This window comes from Danaus plexippus, chromosome 12 (assembly GCF_018135715.1).
Source record: "Danaus plexippus chromosome 12, MEX_DaPlex, whole genome shotgun sequence".
In the NCBI taxonomy this organism is placed as follows: domain Eukaryota; kingdom Metazoa; phylum Arthropoda; class Insecta; order Lepidoptera; family Nymphalidae; genus Danaus; species Danaus plexippus.
In genome coordinates this window covers 4,349,471-4,367,587 of record NC_083545.1, presented here as the reverse complement: position 1 = coordinate 4,367,587, position 18,117 = coordinate 4,349,471, and the positions used below count along the sequence as shown (strand labels likewise).

The following is an 18,117-nucleotide window of genomic DNA, read 5'->3' as shown; positions in this document are numbered from 1 at the left end:
TATGTGTATTCTCTTTAATATTAGCTTCATGACATTTGTTCCGCCAAAGAGGGAAAAACAGATAGATACAAAATGTGCATAGCTATAAACTAAATCAGAGTTAGCACATCCGTGTTAAAGAAATTTGATTGATTTTGTATATAGTAACAAGAATTACCAGATGAAATTTAGGTCATTATACTCGTAATGAATGAAGTCATAGAGATTGGGCGGATTGCATAACATCAGCTTTTCTATTTTTGAGGGCGAAATTACTCTAAAGACGATAATATGACATTAATCATATAAATTTAATAAACGTGTCATCGGTTCTGGCCTCCGAAGTAACTGTATAACATTGTCTTCTGAAAACTATTGTATCAAACATGATTAGTTTTCGTCGGTCTTCCGACATAGCTGAAAGTTTACGTAGTTCAAAAATTTCAAATTTATGAGATGGACTTCAAAATAGATTATTCAAGTCTCTTATGAAACAAAATTTGATCAGAGATAGTGCTCACTTTATAACAGTTTTTATACAGATTGATCCGCTTAGTAAGGTAAGTACAATATACCTAAAAATATAGACAGTGCCTATTTATTTGTCATCGTGTAATATTATATAATATTCCCCCTACCCACGGTCCCACACCCACGGGATCATGGGATCCCAAACTTAGGGTTATACATTATAATCAGACTGAAGTCGTAAAAAAATTAGAACCGCAAAAAAGTGACATTCAATAATTTTATTCCTTATATACACTGCAAGTAGCTAACATTAACCGCTTGCAAATTGTTATTAATTTTATATACGTACTAGATTTTGCCCGCGACTTCGTCCGTGTTAATTTCAGAATTAGTAATATATGTATCTAGAGGCCATAAATAGCTAGATATTGGAATTTATTAAGTTTATTTTTTGTGAACTTAGTAGGAGCCACAGTTTGCGTTTAACGTTGAGGGCCTGAGGCACGTGGCGTGCGATTCCCACGTTAATATACGTGTATGATAAGTTTAAAATGTTCGACAACTTATTTCATAAGGGTTGGGAATGCGTTGTTTTCCCGTAATACCAATTTTATCCAAATATTATTCAAATCTTTGGTAATTTAGGAGTGAAAGCGATCTGATTCCCCGGAAAGTAATTTTTGCCTTGGGAATGCGTTATTTTCCCGGGGTAAAAAGTAGTCTATGTCCTTTCTCGGGTATCAAAATATCTCCATACCAAATTTCATGCAAATTGGTTCAGTAGTTTAGGCGTGATTAAGTAACAGACAGACAGACAGAGTTACTTTCGCATTTATAATATTAGTAATGGATAGCTAAAAATTAAACAGCGTTTAAATTCAATTAAATCCATAACTTGGGAGCCTTAACTTTAAAGCCATATGAGTAAAACAATATTATGTTATAAACCATTACAACATCAGTGTTATGAACATTTAAAGTAGTTGAAGCAAAAAAAACTTAACAAAAAATTATTTGTTTCTTGTGATAACACTTCAACGATCAGTATCGTTGAATCATGTCATCATCGATGACATTCGTGACATTCAATGGTTTGTTTACTTTTTTGTAAATATTATTTTGATATTTAAGAACCCTTCAAATTGTATCCATATTAATTATTAGGCACGTGAAATAGTATGCCATGGATAAAGAAGTAAATATTCATGACCTCATGCACACAGAAGAAGCTAAAACAATATCTGGATTTTTCGCCATTTTAGAGGTATTTTTTAATCAGAAGCCGTGTCATTCGTTAGAGACAATTAATTCAGATTTTATTGATAAGGATTTAATAAAAGAAATCAAAAGTTTATCAAATACTATACCCATATATTTTGGAAAAACTGTAAGAGATATCAAATGCACGATAAGTGATGAACATAATCTTAGGAAACACGATATTTATTTGAAATATAAAGGTGTTAAGAAGCTAGCTGTGGTTGCCGTGAATCTACCTCATTCTCACTTGCAAGATAGAGAATATTCGTCGATCGAAGAAGTCGTTTCTGCTTTTCAGAACTATGTAAACAGTTTAGCTGAATATTTCCGTGAGTTAGAAAATATAGATCTAATGTGTAATGTCAGGGAGCCTGTTAAGCCAACCTTCAAAGACGACTATAGGAGAATTTTAGTAGGTATAATTTATCATTATATAGATTGTTTATAATATTTTGTCCTTAGCTTCATTTTAATCTTTATTAAAATATTGTGCTTGTTTGTCTAAATCTATTGACAATTCATGATTTGTCTTTTGAAAATACTGGAAAGTTTGTAAATATTATGTAATTTACTTATTAGGTTTACATATTTTAATATGGTCACATAAGAATGTAAAGTTCAAAAACATGATATCTCTTATTGGCTTTGATACATTTAGAAAAAAATAAGGTACTTGATTAAAACCAGAATCTGTAACAGTTTTTCAGATATTTATTAATATATTTTGCCACCATTTTCTCACTCTTTTCAGGTGGATAATAAAACATGGCTTCATATAGAAGTAAGTTTTGATGGCAGGCCAAGAAACGTGCACATCATTGGAAACTCTGAAATAGGACAAGATAAAACTAAAAATTTTTTGTTAAATTGGGATCATGACAAGAATATTGTTGAAAATATACATTCTTTATTTGGTAAGATATATATGTAACTTAAGTGATTTTAATAACTGATGTATTATACCGAGTGAATTAAAAAAAAAAAAGAGTTATTACTTAGGAAATTTAAGACAAAATTTTAATTACTTTTTGTGAATACAGGAGAACTCACTAAGAATGGTGATAACTGGGACACAGAACTTATAGAAGTAAAAGCAGATGAAGAGGTGACATCCTGTTGTATATGTTTTTGTGTTGAACTACCAGATTGTCCCGGAATACCTCAACCAATGTGTCAAAATTCAAAGTGTGGAGCCTATTATCACAGAAGTTGCTTGTTTCAGGTATTTTTTCAATGATCATATTTTGATATGAGGATAGTGCTATAAGTTTTTTTTTAAAACCGTCAAGGAAGGATCTAAAATATAATTCATATAATTTACAAAATGATAAAATCCATTTGTATTTTAAAATTATTTCTTAAGAAGTAATATACTATTCTCCTATATGTAACCTTTCTATGATTAATTTAAGAGCATTTTGTTGTAATTTTTTAAGTATTTGTAATTTATGTTAACTAATATTATTGTACAATTATAAAAGATATATCTCCATTTGGTCTATAAGAAATTATGTCCCTTAGAATTTAGATCCATTTTAAGATTTTAATACGAGATAAAACAAATATTTTTATAAATATTTAAGTAGTAAAATTTTTTCTTCTCCTCATACTAAATTTAATATTTACTATCTAATTCTTGTTCCAGTGGCTAGTTGCTTGTGATGGTGGTCGTATTCCTGCATTTGGTGTTGCAAGTGGCAATTGTCCTTCATGCTTTCAACATACAACTTGCCGTGAAAAGGATAATTACTAATGTGGATAATTCCTAATAACCTTTAATGAATTGTGAAGCATATTTTATAGAGAGCTGATGTACATATATATGAACAAAATTTTGAAAAATTGTATATTGGTTATTATTATTCCTTAGCATTATATATTTTATCTGTAGTGCGGCGACATGTTTTATATTCTGTAATTACAAATGAATATATGAATTATTTTTTTATTTTATTTTAACTATAATAATAGACAAAACAAATAGTAACTAAGTTTTTTTTGTCTATTAAACCTAAAATTATATACATACTCATAATCAGAAGAGGATATGTTTAAATGAATCACCTCATAATTGCTAAAATATAGATTAAATTCTAAGCCAAGTGTACTTTCTAGAGACGTCGCGTTTTTGATTAACTAGAGATAAACCGGTCACCGTTTTACCGCTGAAATAATATATAAAATTTTAATATTATTAATAATTTCACTACACTTAAACGTTGTTTTTTTTTAATTATTTAAATATTGGTTAAAATTATGTTCATAATAAAATCTATTAAGGTGTTAAGTAATTTATATGAGTTAGGAAATATTAAGTGTACAATGTGATACTTGGTTAATGATCAGATACTTTATGCATGACAAACAACTAACCGTTTAAGGACCATGTATGCGAGTGGATATTCTGCGACAAACTGCCTATCAAGTTGTATGAGGTGGATTTGATATTTGTAGAACTTTGAACTTAATATAGATATGGAAAAATTTAAAAACCTCATTAACACGTGGAATACTATTTTATTTGTTTTCCACAGTAGGAAAATACACCTTCGTGTATGCTTGCCTTCAGAGTTCCGATCAAAATTCACTTTTATATCGGGGTTGTAAGAAAACGCTTCAGTTAATTCACTTTTTTAATATTATTAAAAATTACGTAGACATAATATTTTGTGGTTACATAGAATAATTCTGTATAAACAATGTTGCGATTAATGTTTGTATCAGCACTTCAAACAAAACATTCTTTAGACAACATCATCATTATCATCTGGAATTATGACCACAGAACTACCTTTGAATTGAACAAAAACCAAAAGCAGTTGTTAATCATTATACAAAAGTGTTTTTTGAAAAAATAAAAAAAATACATGACAAAATAAATGATTCAGCAGGTTAGGGTAGTTCGTAAAATTATGTTCTTTTACTGCTTTCCGACATTTAATCTGCCATGTAAGGTTAGAGTTTATTTTTCTTAAATAGTAATTCATCACAAGGGCACTGTCTCGTAACTGCGGATTGCAAGACTGGTACTAGACCCGGGCGCTTCGCCACTCTGCGGACCAGGCTCGCGGCCAACAATCTAGAATCAGACCAAAAATAACCGGTTTAAATAAAAAAATAATAATTTAGGGAATGTTTTTTTTCATACTTTTCATTGGTTTACCTTTAACTTTAATGAAATATATAATTATTAATATAATGCACAAAAGGACTATACTTGTTCTTTGAAATGAAAATTTGTTAATAAAACTCAAAGTAACCTCCTTGACTTAACTTACAAACCTATGTAATATTTTAATATTGACAGGCGTCCAGAAACACAAAGTTTAGATAGTAACAAATTTAATATCATTTATATCACACAATAGAATCTCAAAGTAGGTATTCATTCAAACTAGTTGAAGCACTTGTTAGAGGGTTTTGGAAAAATCATATAGTATGAAAATTATTAATGAAGTTAATGTACCTTAACATGAATGTGATTTTTGAGCAAAGCAGCACGGAGGATTAACATAGACGTTCTTCTCTGGTATTCTTTCCCCATCGCTAGACTTCTCTCAAAAGTAGTGCTCCTTTGATCAACATCCTTGGCGTAGAGTATTTTATTATGAGAATCGATACGTGCTTGTATTTGTCCATCAAGAATTAGTTGCATAAGCTCATCCTCCAGAGCATTCACTGTACGGTTAAACGCCGCTGCCATAAGATGCATATCGGCAGAGAGATATGGACTGAAGTATTGAATTAAGGCTCGGTTGCGAATTTGCATATACAAAGAATTTAAATGTGGGGCCAAATACATATCAAGCAGAAGATTGTCCCGGATTTCGTCCAGTAACCTTAAGCAAGAAGCGTACTTTGATTCATAAAATTTAAAAATTATGTCCCGTAATTGTGGTTCTAGTTCTAAGAATAATTTAAAAGAACTGCTAACTATAACTTGTTTTTGAAGTTCGGAGCGATCAAATGTTGCTAATGCACAGAGCCCACCATAGACTGCTACATTGTTACTGCTGAGCAATTCTGGATAGTCGCAATGATCAATGCTGGCTGCTAGGAAATGTTTTGCAGCTGATTTATACTTTTTGGTAGCCAACTCTGCTAAACCGGCGGCACATTTTAAGCGGGTTAGTATGGATTGGTTTGAATCCTTTCCAGGAACTTCATTAAAATCTGGAGTTCCTTCAGCCTTTGATACATAATTCAAAACATGAGCCCAGTTTTGCAAATACACTGAAACTTTAACTACATTGAGGCACATCATTATTATATGTTTGCCGCTTGTGCAATAATCTCTAGCTCTAGAGTAACATTTGAGAGCGCTAGTGAGATCTCCACAATCCAAGTAATGATCACCAAGGTCATCATGGCCCCGTCTTATGCTCTCCTTAATAGAATTAGTTTTATAATTTTTAAGGTCAGTATCTAATTTTTCCAACTTGATGGCAGCCTTTTTGGTTTTAGATTCTACCCACATAGAATCAAGCACAGGAATATCCTGTGAACCCATCTGTACTGCAACATCTGGTAGACCTACAGTTGCTACAGCTTCAGCAAGTTTTTTGTGAAGTGTTTGATAAAGACTTACATTATAGGTGGTCATAACATAGGATATAGCCATTTTTAGAGCTTCTAATCTCAATGATGGACAATGATCTGCTACAAACATTAATCTGTACAATTTAGCAAAGCCAGTGTAAGACGCAGCATAAGTCTCTAAGTCCAAGGTAGGGTTATCAACAACATAGCATTCCGTTTCATTGTTCTCGTTATCTTCAAGGGGAACGTCCACTTGCATAGGCTCCGCCGTATTCTAAAATGAAAGAACAAAGTAAATGATCGCACTACATATGGCCACAATTTACTTGTGTGGCAGTAAATTATAAATTTATCAATCCATCATATCACATCTGCCTTACCATTTCAAACATTTCGTTATAATAAACTTGACTCTAAAAGAAAATACGGGAATTCTCTTGTCAACGCAGGAAACCAACCTAGAACACAACGTATTTTTGTTTCACATAATACAAACTTAATTAATTGAATATATCATGTATTACTGTATCACATTTTCACATAGTGCTCACGGATAAGAAATTGAACACTTCAAAATTAACTATCCTCAAAATACCTTTATCATTACGTTTCTTTTTTGCAGCGGCATTTTTCTTTTTTGACGACGAATCTACAGTGTTGCCTTTGCAAATCTCATAGATAAAAAATATGTTTTAACCTGAAAGAGGGCGAAGTTATTTTAAAGTAGTAGTAAACTAGTTATTATTGATTGGTTCTTAGTTTACTTTCTCTCACTTAATCTTCTAATTTTCATTTGTGTGTATTATAAATTTTGACAAATAGATGTGCAGTAGTACTTAACACTGAGTATAACACATTTTTTCCATTTTTTTTTGTTATATAATACAGATACCACTGAGTTTATAATAAAATCCAGCTTAACATTGAGTTTATTAAAATTTAAATATTAAGTGTTAAAACAAAAACTTCATACATCTATTAAAGGTAACTAGTTTGCTTTAAATTTTTTTTTTCGGGAGACTGTCGTAATTATTAGGAATAAAATTAACTTGAAACTCAATTCGTCCAAGGAATTATTCTTATTTGATATTTAATATATAAACCAAATCTTATTGGATGTATTATTTTGTATTGATAGTAAAATAATTGATATTTTTGTTTTCTTTGAGTGTAAATAATTTCGATAGTTTACACTCTTCTTTGAAATTATCGATATTATTAGGTAACGAATTGACTATTAGATGTACCTCGTTATTTGTATATATTTTCGGTATAATAATGGTAATATTGGATATGTTATCTCTATTTTACGATGAACAATCAATTAGTATATTTATTAAAGATACACAGTTTATTTTATTATTTGGTCTCCCAAACTTAGTTACGTTATTATACCTATTTACAATCAATATAATTTATTTTTCCCATTTATGTTATAATGAAGACCTGCAGTCACTGAGGTTATTCATTAAAATTCAAATGGGGAAATGGCCCTAAAACAGATACCTTGCTTCAAAACTTAATATATGTATTATGTGAAGCAGTGAGGTAATAAGTACAGGATAATAGTGAGACTATGAACCAGTATCAATCAGTTGACATTTGTGACATAAAAAAAATTATTTTTTTGTTTTAAATTCAAATTACAGAATAGAAGAATTATAAAAAGTGTTGCACGGATTAATATTAATTTAGTGTCGTCTTTGTTATTAATTGAAAGAGCAATAACTTTGAATTGTATCGCTTTACCTATTATCTTTCATATGAGTAAAAGTTTTCAGAGGTACCTACTTTTTTTTTTGTTAAAAACTTTCTAATTTTTAGTATAAACTGGCTTCATGCGCAATACGAGAATGCTCAGTATAAGTTTGCATAGTCACACTATATACAAAGCGTTTCAAATTTTTCATCAATAACGTCCTACGTTAATATTTATGAATAAAAAACTGTAAACGCTCTTTATGTAGACTGTAATAAGTCAATACAAACTAGAGGTAAACATACTGCAGTTTTAGTAAATTGAAAATAGGTGTATATGTTGTAATCTATATATAATATTAACATGTGAGTTTAACATAAAACGTTTCTTTCACATCAACTTAAATTTTTTTGCAGTAAAAGACATTAAATATTCAAATTATTATATAATTATCTGCTGTCTATTTAGAATTAATATGATATTTGTCCATTTTAGTTTTTCTCCCCTACATATGCAAAACATGGTTAACATTAACCTTTGGCGACTCCGTTACTTATTTATAACAAGCCTGACAATTCTAACTTAAATACATATATTATTATTGCTATACTTTATAGCGATATTTAGTTCATTTGCTGTAATATTTTTTAAGACAGTTGTGAGTATCTAATTTTGTAATAATAATTAACAAATAACTTTTATCCTATTAGCTTCAATTCTTAGATTGATACCGGCCCTAATAGATGCAAATTGTAGGGATTGAGGAATTTACGTTTTTTGATACCGGCTGTAATAGATTCAAAATGTAGGGATTGATGAATTTACGTTTTCGAATGTTTCACACAAAATACTAATCTGTTTTAAACTCGCCAACTAACATTATTACGCAGTATTAATGAAAAAGTATAAAAGTAGACTGAATGCATGGAGGTTTATTTTCAGCAGGCTTCCTGTGGCAAGCCCATTTTACTTCCTAAATTGATCGACACTGAAATTATACCCGTCTTTGTATAATCAAGTTTTTCATAATGAGATCTAAGATTTTCGCGAGTATTCATTTAAATAAAACTAGTATTATTCGGATTTACTACGCGGATTTTATTATTTAAAAACTACATAATCCCGACGTTTCGGTTACTTTGCAGCAACCGTGATCACGGGCAGACGAGGCCCGGGCATTATGAAGTTTTTCATACTTGAGGTCCGAACATTGTTTTGCTAGCTTAAATATTTTATAATCAGCGCGTTTAACTCCCAAAATCCACGCTTTTAGCATTGACAAGGCGTTTGTTAAACTTTATGATAGCTATAATATTATCTCCTTTGCATCTTATATTTTTTTATATTGAACAAGTTATAAATATAGTAATTTTATTAAAAGATAAACCTTCTTTAACATGGCGATTAAAAAGAATAAATATTGATATGAAGTCATAATAAAATTTATAAAAAATCGTTGGATTCTTTGCTGGCATGACAAAAATTAGATTTTTTAAAGATAATAACTTCGATGCATTTTTTCGTGGACAGTTTTGGATGTTGGCGTGGATTTTTATTACATATTATTTATTTGAAAAAATACTAGTAAAGACAAAACATGACTATTTTCTAATTTAATCTCAACAATAAAATTACCTTTTTATAACCTTACTTCACTTCAATGTTTCTCTTACATAGAGTAGATCTATTTGTTATTTTCAAAATACATACTGAATATGATGTAATCTGAGTTGCCCTGTGTACCTTATCACGCATGCGCTCTTTAGATGGATATCGATTGTTATCTGTATAGTCGTAGCCAGTTTACTAAAATGTTTTTACAGAAAATTAAAAAATATGTACGTATAAAGTTAAATATGACGAAAGTGTTATGGAAAAACATAATTAACACACAGCTTCTGACAGCCTATAGCTGTCAAGGTATGCCCTTTTTTACACCATTGACATAATCCTCATCGCCATTTCTAAACTTCATTGCTATTTTAGTATGGACAATTATTTTTTTCTGTGTGACTATACAAACTTTTTTTATCTTAAACCTCCATCGGAAACACGATTAATCTTATCTCATCGTTTAAAGCAAAAAATATATAAAATTTGTTTGTTCATAATGATAGCATAATAAATAGTTAGCGAAAAAGTATTTTAAAAAAGAGTTTTATCACAAAATAAAAACATCAATATACATACTAATAATTGAATATAACTCATTCAACGCGTGTTATTTTTATTTTTAGTCTCAGAGGAACAGACGAAAGTTCATAGAACTAAAATAGTCCAGTGCGTTGCGATTTGTTTGTTAAATGATGCTACAAATATAATTATAATTTGGTTAGTGTTAAAATGAGAGTTTAGACACGGTATTTAATTTAAGTGTATACCTAGATAAGGATACAATATATAAGGATGATAAACTGTTTTTTTCAGGTTGAGTGTTTCATTGAGTAATAGCTTAGAATTTGCTATCATGAAAGGAGTTTTACTATTACTCGTGGCCTGCTGCATATATTGCAAAGGAGCTGTTGTAGTTAGGACGAATGACGTGCTAAATGAACGTCCCATAATTGGTGTCCTGTCCCAAGAACAGTCATTATATCTCCACACGAAATTTCCTGAAGAAAATTATACATGCTATATAGCAGCGTCTTACGTTAAGAGCGTTGAAGCAGCAGGGGCTAGAGTCGTGCCCATTCTGTGAGTTAAATATATACAAATATAGTTCTATCATATATAAGTCTACCTACCTATCTCTTTTCATGTCTATATATACAAGAATGTCTAATTGTTAATTAAAAATGTATTTCGGCTTACATAAAAGAGTTTTTCTAAACGAAATTAAATACATATAATGAAAAATATAGATGTAGATATTGTTATTTTTTTATCATAAACATTAAACTAAACGCGAAATGATGTTATCTGTTATCTATATATCTGTACAATTCACTACCTGATTGATTTTATGGGTTTCTGTGATACTGATAATGACCAGTAAATAAATAGTCATCAATTTAAAATAACTAATAATTGTTACACTAACATCCGTCGTAGGTGTAGGTTTGTTAGCCCTGTTTTGAAATTTGGTTTGCGTTCATCTTCTTAACTTCGACGAAACCTTAAACCTTAAAAGTATTAATGAAAATTAATATATTGAACGAGTATTTTTTATTGCTTACAATGAGTACTCTAAAGCAGGTGGTCTCAAGAAATATGGCCTCTCGACCTGATGATGTACCGGGCTCGTCGTTTGAAGACCGCTTCATCTGTAATCTCAGATTAGGTAGACTGAATAACTGATTCATTCACTAGCTGCCTTCACCTGGGAATGTTCCTCCTCCGTTAATAAGGAGCGCCAATACACACCTAAGAAGCAAGAAATGATCGTCAATTTTTCTTCCAATAGACTCCTTGATCCTGAGGCAATTTTTCTTGGCTCATATGCTGATGGGCATCTGATATTAGGTTTGTTGTGAAATTTATCGGACTGTGGAAATGAGCGGTTTGAGAGGTGTAATATCGGCGGTATATCTAGATACCTCCGACACCTTTATGACCCTTCCCAGACAGTCTGTAGCTAGTTCTTCGCTATGTTGAGTCTGTTTAGGCTCGAAGAAAGATGGTCTGTGAGTCAAAGTTTACGATTTGGACAGTTGGGTTGTGCGATCCATTTCTCTTTACAAGTCTCTGTTGACATAAAACCTAATTCGATTGTAATTGTATCGTTCCACACTTGATTTGTAAGTACCAACCTCAGGAAAACTGTTGTGTTGTTGTATTTTTCTAGAATTTTTCTTACACAGCTTCCTGGGCTCTGTATCCACTGAGATCTTGGATTTTAATAGATATATATAGAACTTTTGAATGAAAATTCATCGAAATATTTATGTGGATTTAATAATATCCTCTATAATTACAGGATCGGAAAGGATCGCAGTTATTATGATGAACTTATGAGAAAAATTAACGGGTAAATATTTCAGTAACTCGAATTCTTAGATTCGTAACAAAAATTAAAAGTGAAGAAAGTTAAGATGAAATTTGACGTCAAATAGACAGCAAAAGTTTAAAATGCTATCAATCGAAACATGGTTCCATTGATTCCTTATTCCAGTATATTTTTTTACTCAGTGCTTATGTAGTTGAGCTTTTATTTTAAACTAACTTTTTATAAGATATTGTTTTTTTTATTATTGTAAATAGAAAACAACTAAACATCACATCATCTTAATGTTAGTGAATTTCCTTAAAGACGGTTGTATTCCGTGAAAAAAATTGTAGACTAGATATGTTTCCTTTGGAAACAAAAAAAAATATATATATTATTTCGAAACAACTATCATTTTATCAGGGAACCTAATTCTTTGCCAAATATATGTATATTAAATGGCTGGCTTTACATATTTTAGTGTACTTCTACCAGGGGGTGCTACATATTTCAATCAGTCCAACGGATACGCGGACGCAGGACAAATGATCTACGAGATTGCCATGGAACTGAATGACGCTGGCAATTACTTTCCCATTTTCGGAACTTGTTTGGGTTTCGAACTCCTTATAATTTTGGCCTCTGGTCGAGGTGAAAAGGAAAATAGAAATAGATGTTATTCCTATCAAAATGATAATTTAAATTTTGAAGCAGGTGAGCGGTGTTGGTTTATAATCAAGGTAGGTTCAATACTCTAATACTATATTACTTCAATGTTGAGCCATTGAAGTAATATATTGTAGCCCGATTGGGAAAGAAGCATAAACTCAAAGAAAACCAAAACTCACTCACAAACATCCATTACAAATTAATTACACATTTTATTCGGTTTGTCTTTTTCACTAATCCTTCCACTCCAAAGGCTGGTGTCAGTTCCTAAAATATATACCCCGAAATCTCTGCAAACAAAATGTCTACTCGTATTTCATAAAAGTTTCAGTAACAATTGTAAGTTCGATTAGTTAGTTTGTTTGAACAGGTGCCCAAGAGCTAAATTGACTTTACAGCGCCAATTGAACCGTATATATTATATATAGACATTAACAAGAGTTATGGCATTTGAACTGAAGTGCGCAATGAAGATAATATATTTCTGTTTATAGGATTGAAATACATAGTAACGTCACTTTGTCAGTTCACTCAGCTCGCTCGCAAGATTTCATGATAGTTCCCCTCAATTCCTCAAAAAAGATTTAGTACATATTGTCCAATATAAATAAAATTACAATAATCTGTCAAAAAAGTCTCTGAATCATTTCCTTAATCCATCCATCCTTCCATCCACTTCAATCTTCTCAAATAAAATCATATTCGCCTATACCGTTAGTATATATTTATTTCTATTACAATATTTTAGACTGTTACCAGAACACTTATAACTTAATATTTTGTTCCCCAAAAGCTAATGAATAAACGTCTGTATAAATATTTTTTTTATTGTTCTCGTAATCTTTTACAGATTACAGAAGCAGTAAAATGTTCAGAGGTGCGTCAGAAAAAGTTATTGATGTTTTGAAAAATCAAAATGTTACCGTCAACGCACACCAGTTCTGTATAATGGATGAGGTATCATTATAAGTTTTTTATATTTATATTATTATATATTTTTTTATTTGCTTATTAAGGTACAGAAGAGATCTAACTCTTCTAGCGTCTGAGGTTCTATTGTAAAATAATATTAACTTACAAAATGTCACTCCACCCGTAATCGTGATATAAAAAAATAGATTATTCGTAAACTATCAGATAGAAAAGCTTTTCATTTGATATTGTATAACTTCCAGAACCTAAAGGCCTATAATCTCACCGAAGACTGGAGGGTTACATCTTATAGCTACGACGAAAACGGATTAGAATTTATTGCGTCCATTGAGCATAAAAAGTAAGTATATTATTAGTTCGTCAATAAAAATAAATATCTTCGTGTAAATTTTCCCATCTTAATGATTTTTTTTAAACTATAATCAAGATAGGTAAAATAGCACAGATCGGATATTCTTGAATTAATATTATTTTATTAAATATATATATAAAAAAATGAACAGAAAATTTTAACATACAAGAGGGTGGCGGTAACTCAACTTCTGTATTGGTTACGTAATAAAGCATATATTCTAATGGGCGCCTGCTTCGCATCAGGACGTTGTGCACTTGACCTTATTTCTAATCTACATAAACAACAATACGATAATTTAAATATAGTTTGGTAGTTATAATAATGTCTCCTAATAAAAATATGATTAAGATTTTTTTTATTAGTACTGATTCCCAGTGCCTTAATTATATATATATTTAGTATTTCGTAAGGAATGTATGTAAGTTAGTCTTAGTAAGCGATTGTCAAATATATTATAATAAGTTAGAGGTACAGCTTACTTTCGTTAGAATAAGTACTTTTTTTTTTGATACGTGACAATCATCGTTCCAAGTACAGTTCTGATGTAGTTGTATGTGATTTTCTATATAATTCATCATCGATTCAGAGTCATAGGTGTTTTAAAAATTTTATATCAGTACTAATAATAAATCCTTCAATATTTCTGTTTTCTTAATGCGATCTCAATATTTGGCATGTTGTGCGTGTAACTCCAATGTTGTACAATTTTTACTTAAACTTCAAACGTGTTGCCATACCAAAGGCGTTTTCTAGATTTTCATTATTTACTAAGTATATTTATATTCTTTTGATAATAATTTTTCTAATTACGAGTGACTCTGCTGCGTCGGTCGCAGTATTCGATTACGAAATAAGTCCTATATTTTAATAACACTTTTAACTTATTTTCTATACTTTCTTTAATTAATTTTTATAACCAATTAAACAAATTCATACAAATTTTGTTGATTTAATATTAATGTCCTTTCAAATCGACGATATTTTATATCAACAGGAGGTGACGTTACCACTTTGATACAAGATACAGAACAAAGACATCATTAGAATTTCATAGCGAAATTTAACAACATATTAAATATTAATGTAATTTTGATAAAATTATTTTCTTTCGGAGCAGGTTAATATGTGTTAGAGACTTCTCTAATAAAGAAGTCTTAAATCCTAATTTATTAAATCTCAATTGCATAAGACACAAATTCCACATTCCCTTATAAAGTAGAAGTATAAAAACTATTTATTGAATGTTGTATCCTTTATATTCTATTTATTTGAAAATTATGTACTGGTTAAAACGATTATTTACAGATACCCCTTCTACGGAGTCCAGTTTCATCCGGAAAAGATATCTTTCGAGTGGAAATTATCAAAGAACTACCCGCATTCCTACGACTCCTTGGTTGCGAACCGTCACTTCATGGATTTTTTCGTTAAAGAATGCAGATACAATTATAATTCATTTTCTAATGCGGCCGAAGAAAATCAATATTTAATATACAACTATTCACCAAAATTTACAGGAGCTCTTGGGAGTGCTTACCATCAATGTTACCTTTTTGAACCTAGAGGCAGTGTTGCTAGTGTGAAAAAATGAAAAATATATATTGTAATAATTTGTACGCAAATTGAAAACAAAAGTATTAGTCCAATTATATCTTCGTGTTATATTTGTATACATAGCTTGATATTGTTATTTTTTTTAATGAAATTTGTATCTTATTTTTTTTTATAAACAAATGAAATGAGACAAGAGTCTTTCACTTTAATTCTCAAGCAGAGTACAGGGACAGTGACAATATCTGATTTATTGAAATTAGAAAATATAATCGCTACAATAATACTTGATTGTTGATAATTTTTTCAACACAGTGAGAGCTTGACAAAATAATGTGGCCATATTAAAGGTGACATTTTGTGGTGCTTCAACTGTGTTTTCTATTATGTCCTGGGGAAAAACAAAAGTTGTTCGTTACCTCTAGATTGGCATACCAAAAAGACTCAAGAAATAAAAACATGTCAAGCTTTCTGAGCAAGCGTTCAATCCACTCTTAGATGTTTTTATTAATGTATCCTTCACAATTTAAATTTTTAAGTTTTTCGAAGACCGTTACTTAAACTGGTAAGACGGCGAAACCAGGAACTCTTTAACATTTGTTACGTAACAGTTTTCTATTTAACAGCGAGTTAAAAAAGAAAATTATAAAAAAATATAAATTTAAAAAATGAAAGAAAATGTGTCAAGATTTAAAAATTGAGACATTCATTAATACTTTAAAGATAATGCGTAATGTGTATTAATTCAATAAATTACGAACAATACAGTCAAAATATTACAGTAAATCTATAGGCTTATTACGCTGATACGATTGATAGACAGATATCAACAGTTACTGTATATGTATACATATTAATATATGTGTATCTTAAGATAATATTTACAATTATTGGAAACTCACACAACTACAGAGCCTATGTGCTTAATAACAGCGTAAGTATAACCATTCGATAAGGTCTCTGCCCTTCAAACATGACAAGACACAAATAGCCGACAGCTGTATCTGACCGCCGCTCAGTTTATTAGACAACTAAATACATTGTACACATTAAACCCAAAATACACTGAAGTTGATCGAATATATTGCTCGGCGATTAACGCAACATGTTATTACGTAATCATACTTAATGTTATACGTGTTACGTGATAGTTGTGTGAGCTTGAAGAAGGTTTTCTTTTGGTTGCTATTATTATCTATTTGCAGTCTATATATATATGGGAAATATTTATAATATTTCTAATAGTTGTTCATAGAGACGTATGGAATAATTCTTCATATTCTATTTAATATCTAATATATTGCTTTTATATTAATATAATATATATAGTCGAGGTGGCCTGGAGGTTGAAGGTGGCCGCTCATGCTTAGGGTGTGATTTCGAAACCTGGCAATTACCAATGTGATATGTACTTTCTAAGAGTATTTAGACATCACTGACAGACGGTGAAGGAAAATATCGTGAGGAAACCTGGACTTATAATTTCAAATGAAAAGTTTGATAACGGTAATCCGCCTTCAGCAAGCATTGTGATTAATGCTCTAATCTTCTCCACCTGAGAAGAGGCCTTTGTTCAGCAGTGGGCACCGATAGGATGATGATGATATTTCTTTTAAAAGACAGACAGTTGTTGGTTATGTGTAGTTCAAGATATTGAACAATTTGAAATAAGATTAATCGTTGTCTGTTAATTAAAAAAAATGAGAGTTTATTGACTTAAGCGAGAATTTAAAGTTCCTGAGACTGTATCTGGTCTTTGGGGACAAAATACATTCAGACATTAATTTGTCTGTTGTCACTTCCTTTTAATGTGATGAGAAAAGTTTTGTAGTGAATTTTATCAAGCAGATATTTTGTAGGTACGAATCGTAAATGTATATTGAGTTTCAATTCCCAAAAGATTACTTCGACTCGTATAAGTAATTATCATAAATATTTCGTAGTTCTAGTAGAAATAGATGTACTAGAAAACAGATGACAAAAAAAATTCTTATTCTTTACACTGTTAATATGAATGTATTTAGATGTATGACTAAATTTTCTTTTTTTTGAACTTGAACTTAACATTTTTTCTTAATATTCCTATATGTTAGGTTTTTTTATTTGTACTGTTAATTATACTTATTTTTTCTTTTCCGTACACCTAAATAATATCTTACAGCATTAGTGTTGACAATTCACTTTTTCCTTAAAACAAAACAATAGATATCGGCCAAGGACCAATTTTGTATTTTGTGAGGGATGCTGTTTAATGTAATAAATCTAATAATAAGTTGTAATGAGTCTTCTACGTGTACAAGAGTCCTGTGTACTTCTAGCTAGCCTTGGCCACATAAATACACAACTCCCGAACTATCAACTGCATGTGAATCGTGGAAGTTTACGAAAAAATCATTACTTTTTTTTTAAAGATCAGTAGGAATTTTGACAGAAAATAACTGAAATAGTTTGATATATTAAGTTTGAGATTTTTCAAGTAATACTATTAACGATATATCACCAACAGTCAAAGAACACACAGCTTATTTTATTATTGTATGTTTTGTTTTGATTTATCAAATATTGAAACAGTCAACACAAATTGAAACGTCAAAACAGTGCTCAGCTATTACGCAAATAAGTCGTGTGAGTATCTGATGGCTACATCAAATATACAATATCTGCCATCAACGAAAAAAAAGTATAGATAGTTTCAAAAAATATTATACGCATTTCTTCAAAAGTCTAAATCTTATG

The 18,117-nt window shown here is 30.4% G+C and overlaps 3 protein-coding genes across 6 annotated transcripts; 2 read left to right on the top strand and 1 right to left on the bottom strand.

Annotated features, from left to right (window-relative positions):
* Nucleotides 1-1,475: 1,475 nt before the first annotated feature.
* LOC116772700 (E3 ubiquitin-protein ligase FANCL) lies at nt 1,476-3,648 on the top strand. The gene is made up of 5 exons (XM_032664969.2): nt 1,476-1,541; nt 1,615-2,122; nt 2,462-2,624; nt 2,751-2,932; nt 3,356-3,648. The coding sequence occupies exons 2-5, from the start codon at nt 1,634-1,636 to the stop codon at nt 3,461-3,463; spliced, it is 942 nt and encodes a 313-aa protein (XP_032520860.2). The 5' UTR covers nt 1,476-1,541; nt 1,615-1,633; the 3' UTR covers nt 3,464-3,648.
* A 682-nt stretch (nt 3,649-4,330) lies between these two features.
* On the bottom strand, nt 4,331-6,936 carry LOC116772353 (COP9 signalosome complex subunit 1). Of its 2 annotated transcripts, none has more exons than XM_032664517.2 (4): nt 6,845-6,936; nt 6,630-6,707; nt 5,177-6,523; nt 4,331-4,789 (listed from the first exon to the last, which is right to left on the bottom strand). In XM_032664517.2, exons 2-4 carry the CDS (start codon nt 6,639-6,641, stop codon nt 4,697-4,699), a joined length of 1,452 nt encoding a protein of 483 aa, XP_032520408.1. In that variant the 5' UTR covers nt 6,642-6,707; nt 6,845-6,936; the 3' UTR covers nt 4,331-4,696. The 2 variants fall into 2 exon arrangements, with proteins under 2 accessions (XP_032520408.1, XP_032520409.1); XM_032664518.2 differs by having other exon boundaries at nt 6,782-6,849.
* A 2,780-nt stretch (nt 6,937-9,716) lies between these two features.
* Nucleotides 9,717-15,577, top strand: LOC116772354 (gamma-glutamyl hydrolase A-like). Of its 3 annotated transcripts, XM_061522185.1 has the most exons (8): nt 9,717-9,868; nt 10,186-10,279; nt 10,376-10,642; nt 11,865-11,915; nt 12,355-12,587; nt 13,393-13,499; nt 13,718-13,815; nt 15,136-15,577. In XM_061522185.1, the coding sequence occupies exons 1-8, from the start codon at nt 9,760-9,762 to the stop codon at nt 15,419-15,421; spliced, it is 1,245 nt and encodes a 414-aa protein (XP_061378169.1). In that variant the 5' UTR covers nt 9,717-9,759; the 3' UTR covers nt 15,422-15,577. The 3 variants fall into 3 exon arrangements, with proteins under 3 accessions (XP_061378169.1, XP_061378171.1, XP_061378170.1); XM_061522187.1 differs by lacking the exon at nt 10,186-10,279 and having other exon boundaries at nt 9,722-9,868; XM_061522186.1 differs by lacking the exon at nt 10,186-10,279 and having other exon boundaries at nt 9,768-9,786.
* The last annotated feature ends 2,540 nt before the right edge of the window (nt 15,578-18,117 follow it).

Coding starts and splice junctions, on each gene's coding strand:
- LOC116772700 (XM_032664969.2), top strand. CDS start 1,634: ATGGATAAAGAAGTAAATATTCATGACCTCATGCACACAGAAGAAGCT. Junction 2,123..2,461: donor ACGACTATAGGAGAATTTTA/GTAGGTATAATT, acceptor CACTCTTTTCAG/GTGGATAATAAAACATGGCT. Junction 2,933..3,355: donor ACAGAAGTTGCTTGTTTCAG/GTATTTTTTCAA, acceptor TTCTTGTTCCAG/TGGCTAGTTGCTTGTGATGG.
- LOC116772353 (XM_032664517.2), bottom strand. Junction 4,790..5,176: donor AAAATCACATTCATGTTAAG/GTACATTAACTT, acceptor GTCTGATTCTAG/ATTGTTGGCCGCGAGCCTGG.
- LOC116772354 (XM_061522185.1), top strand. CDS start 9,760: ATGTTTTTACAGAAAATTAAAAAATATGTACGTATAAAGTTAAATATG. Junction 10,280..10,375: donor ACAAATATAATTATAATTTG/GTTAGTGTTAAA, acceptor TGTTTTTTTCAG/GTTGAGTGTTTCATTGAGTA. Junction 11,916..12,354: donor CTTATGAGAAAAATTAACGG/GTAAATATTTCA, acceptor TACATATTTTAG/TGTACTTCTACCAGGGGGTG.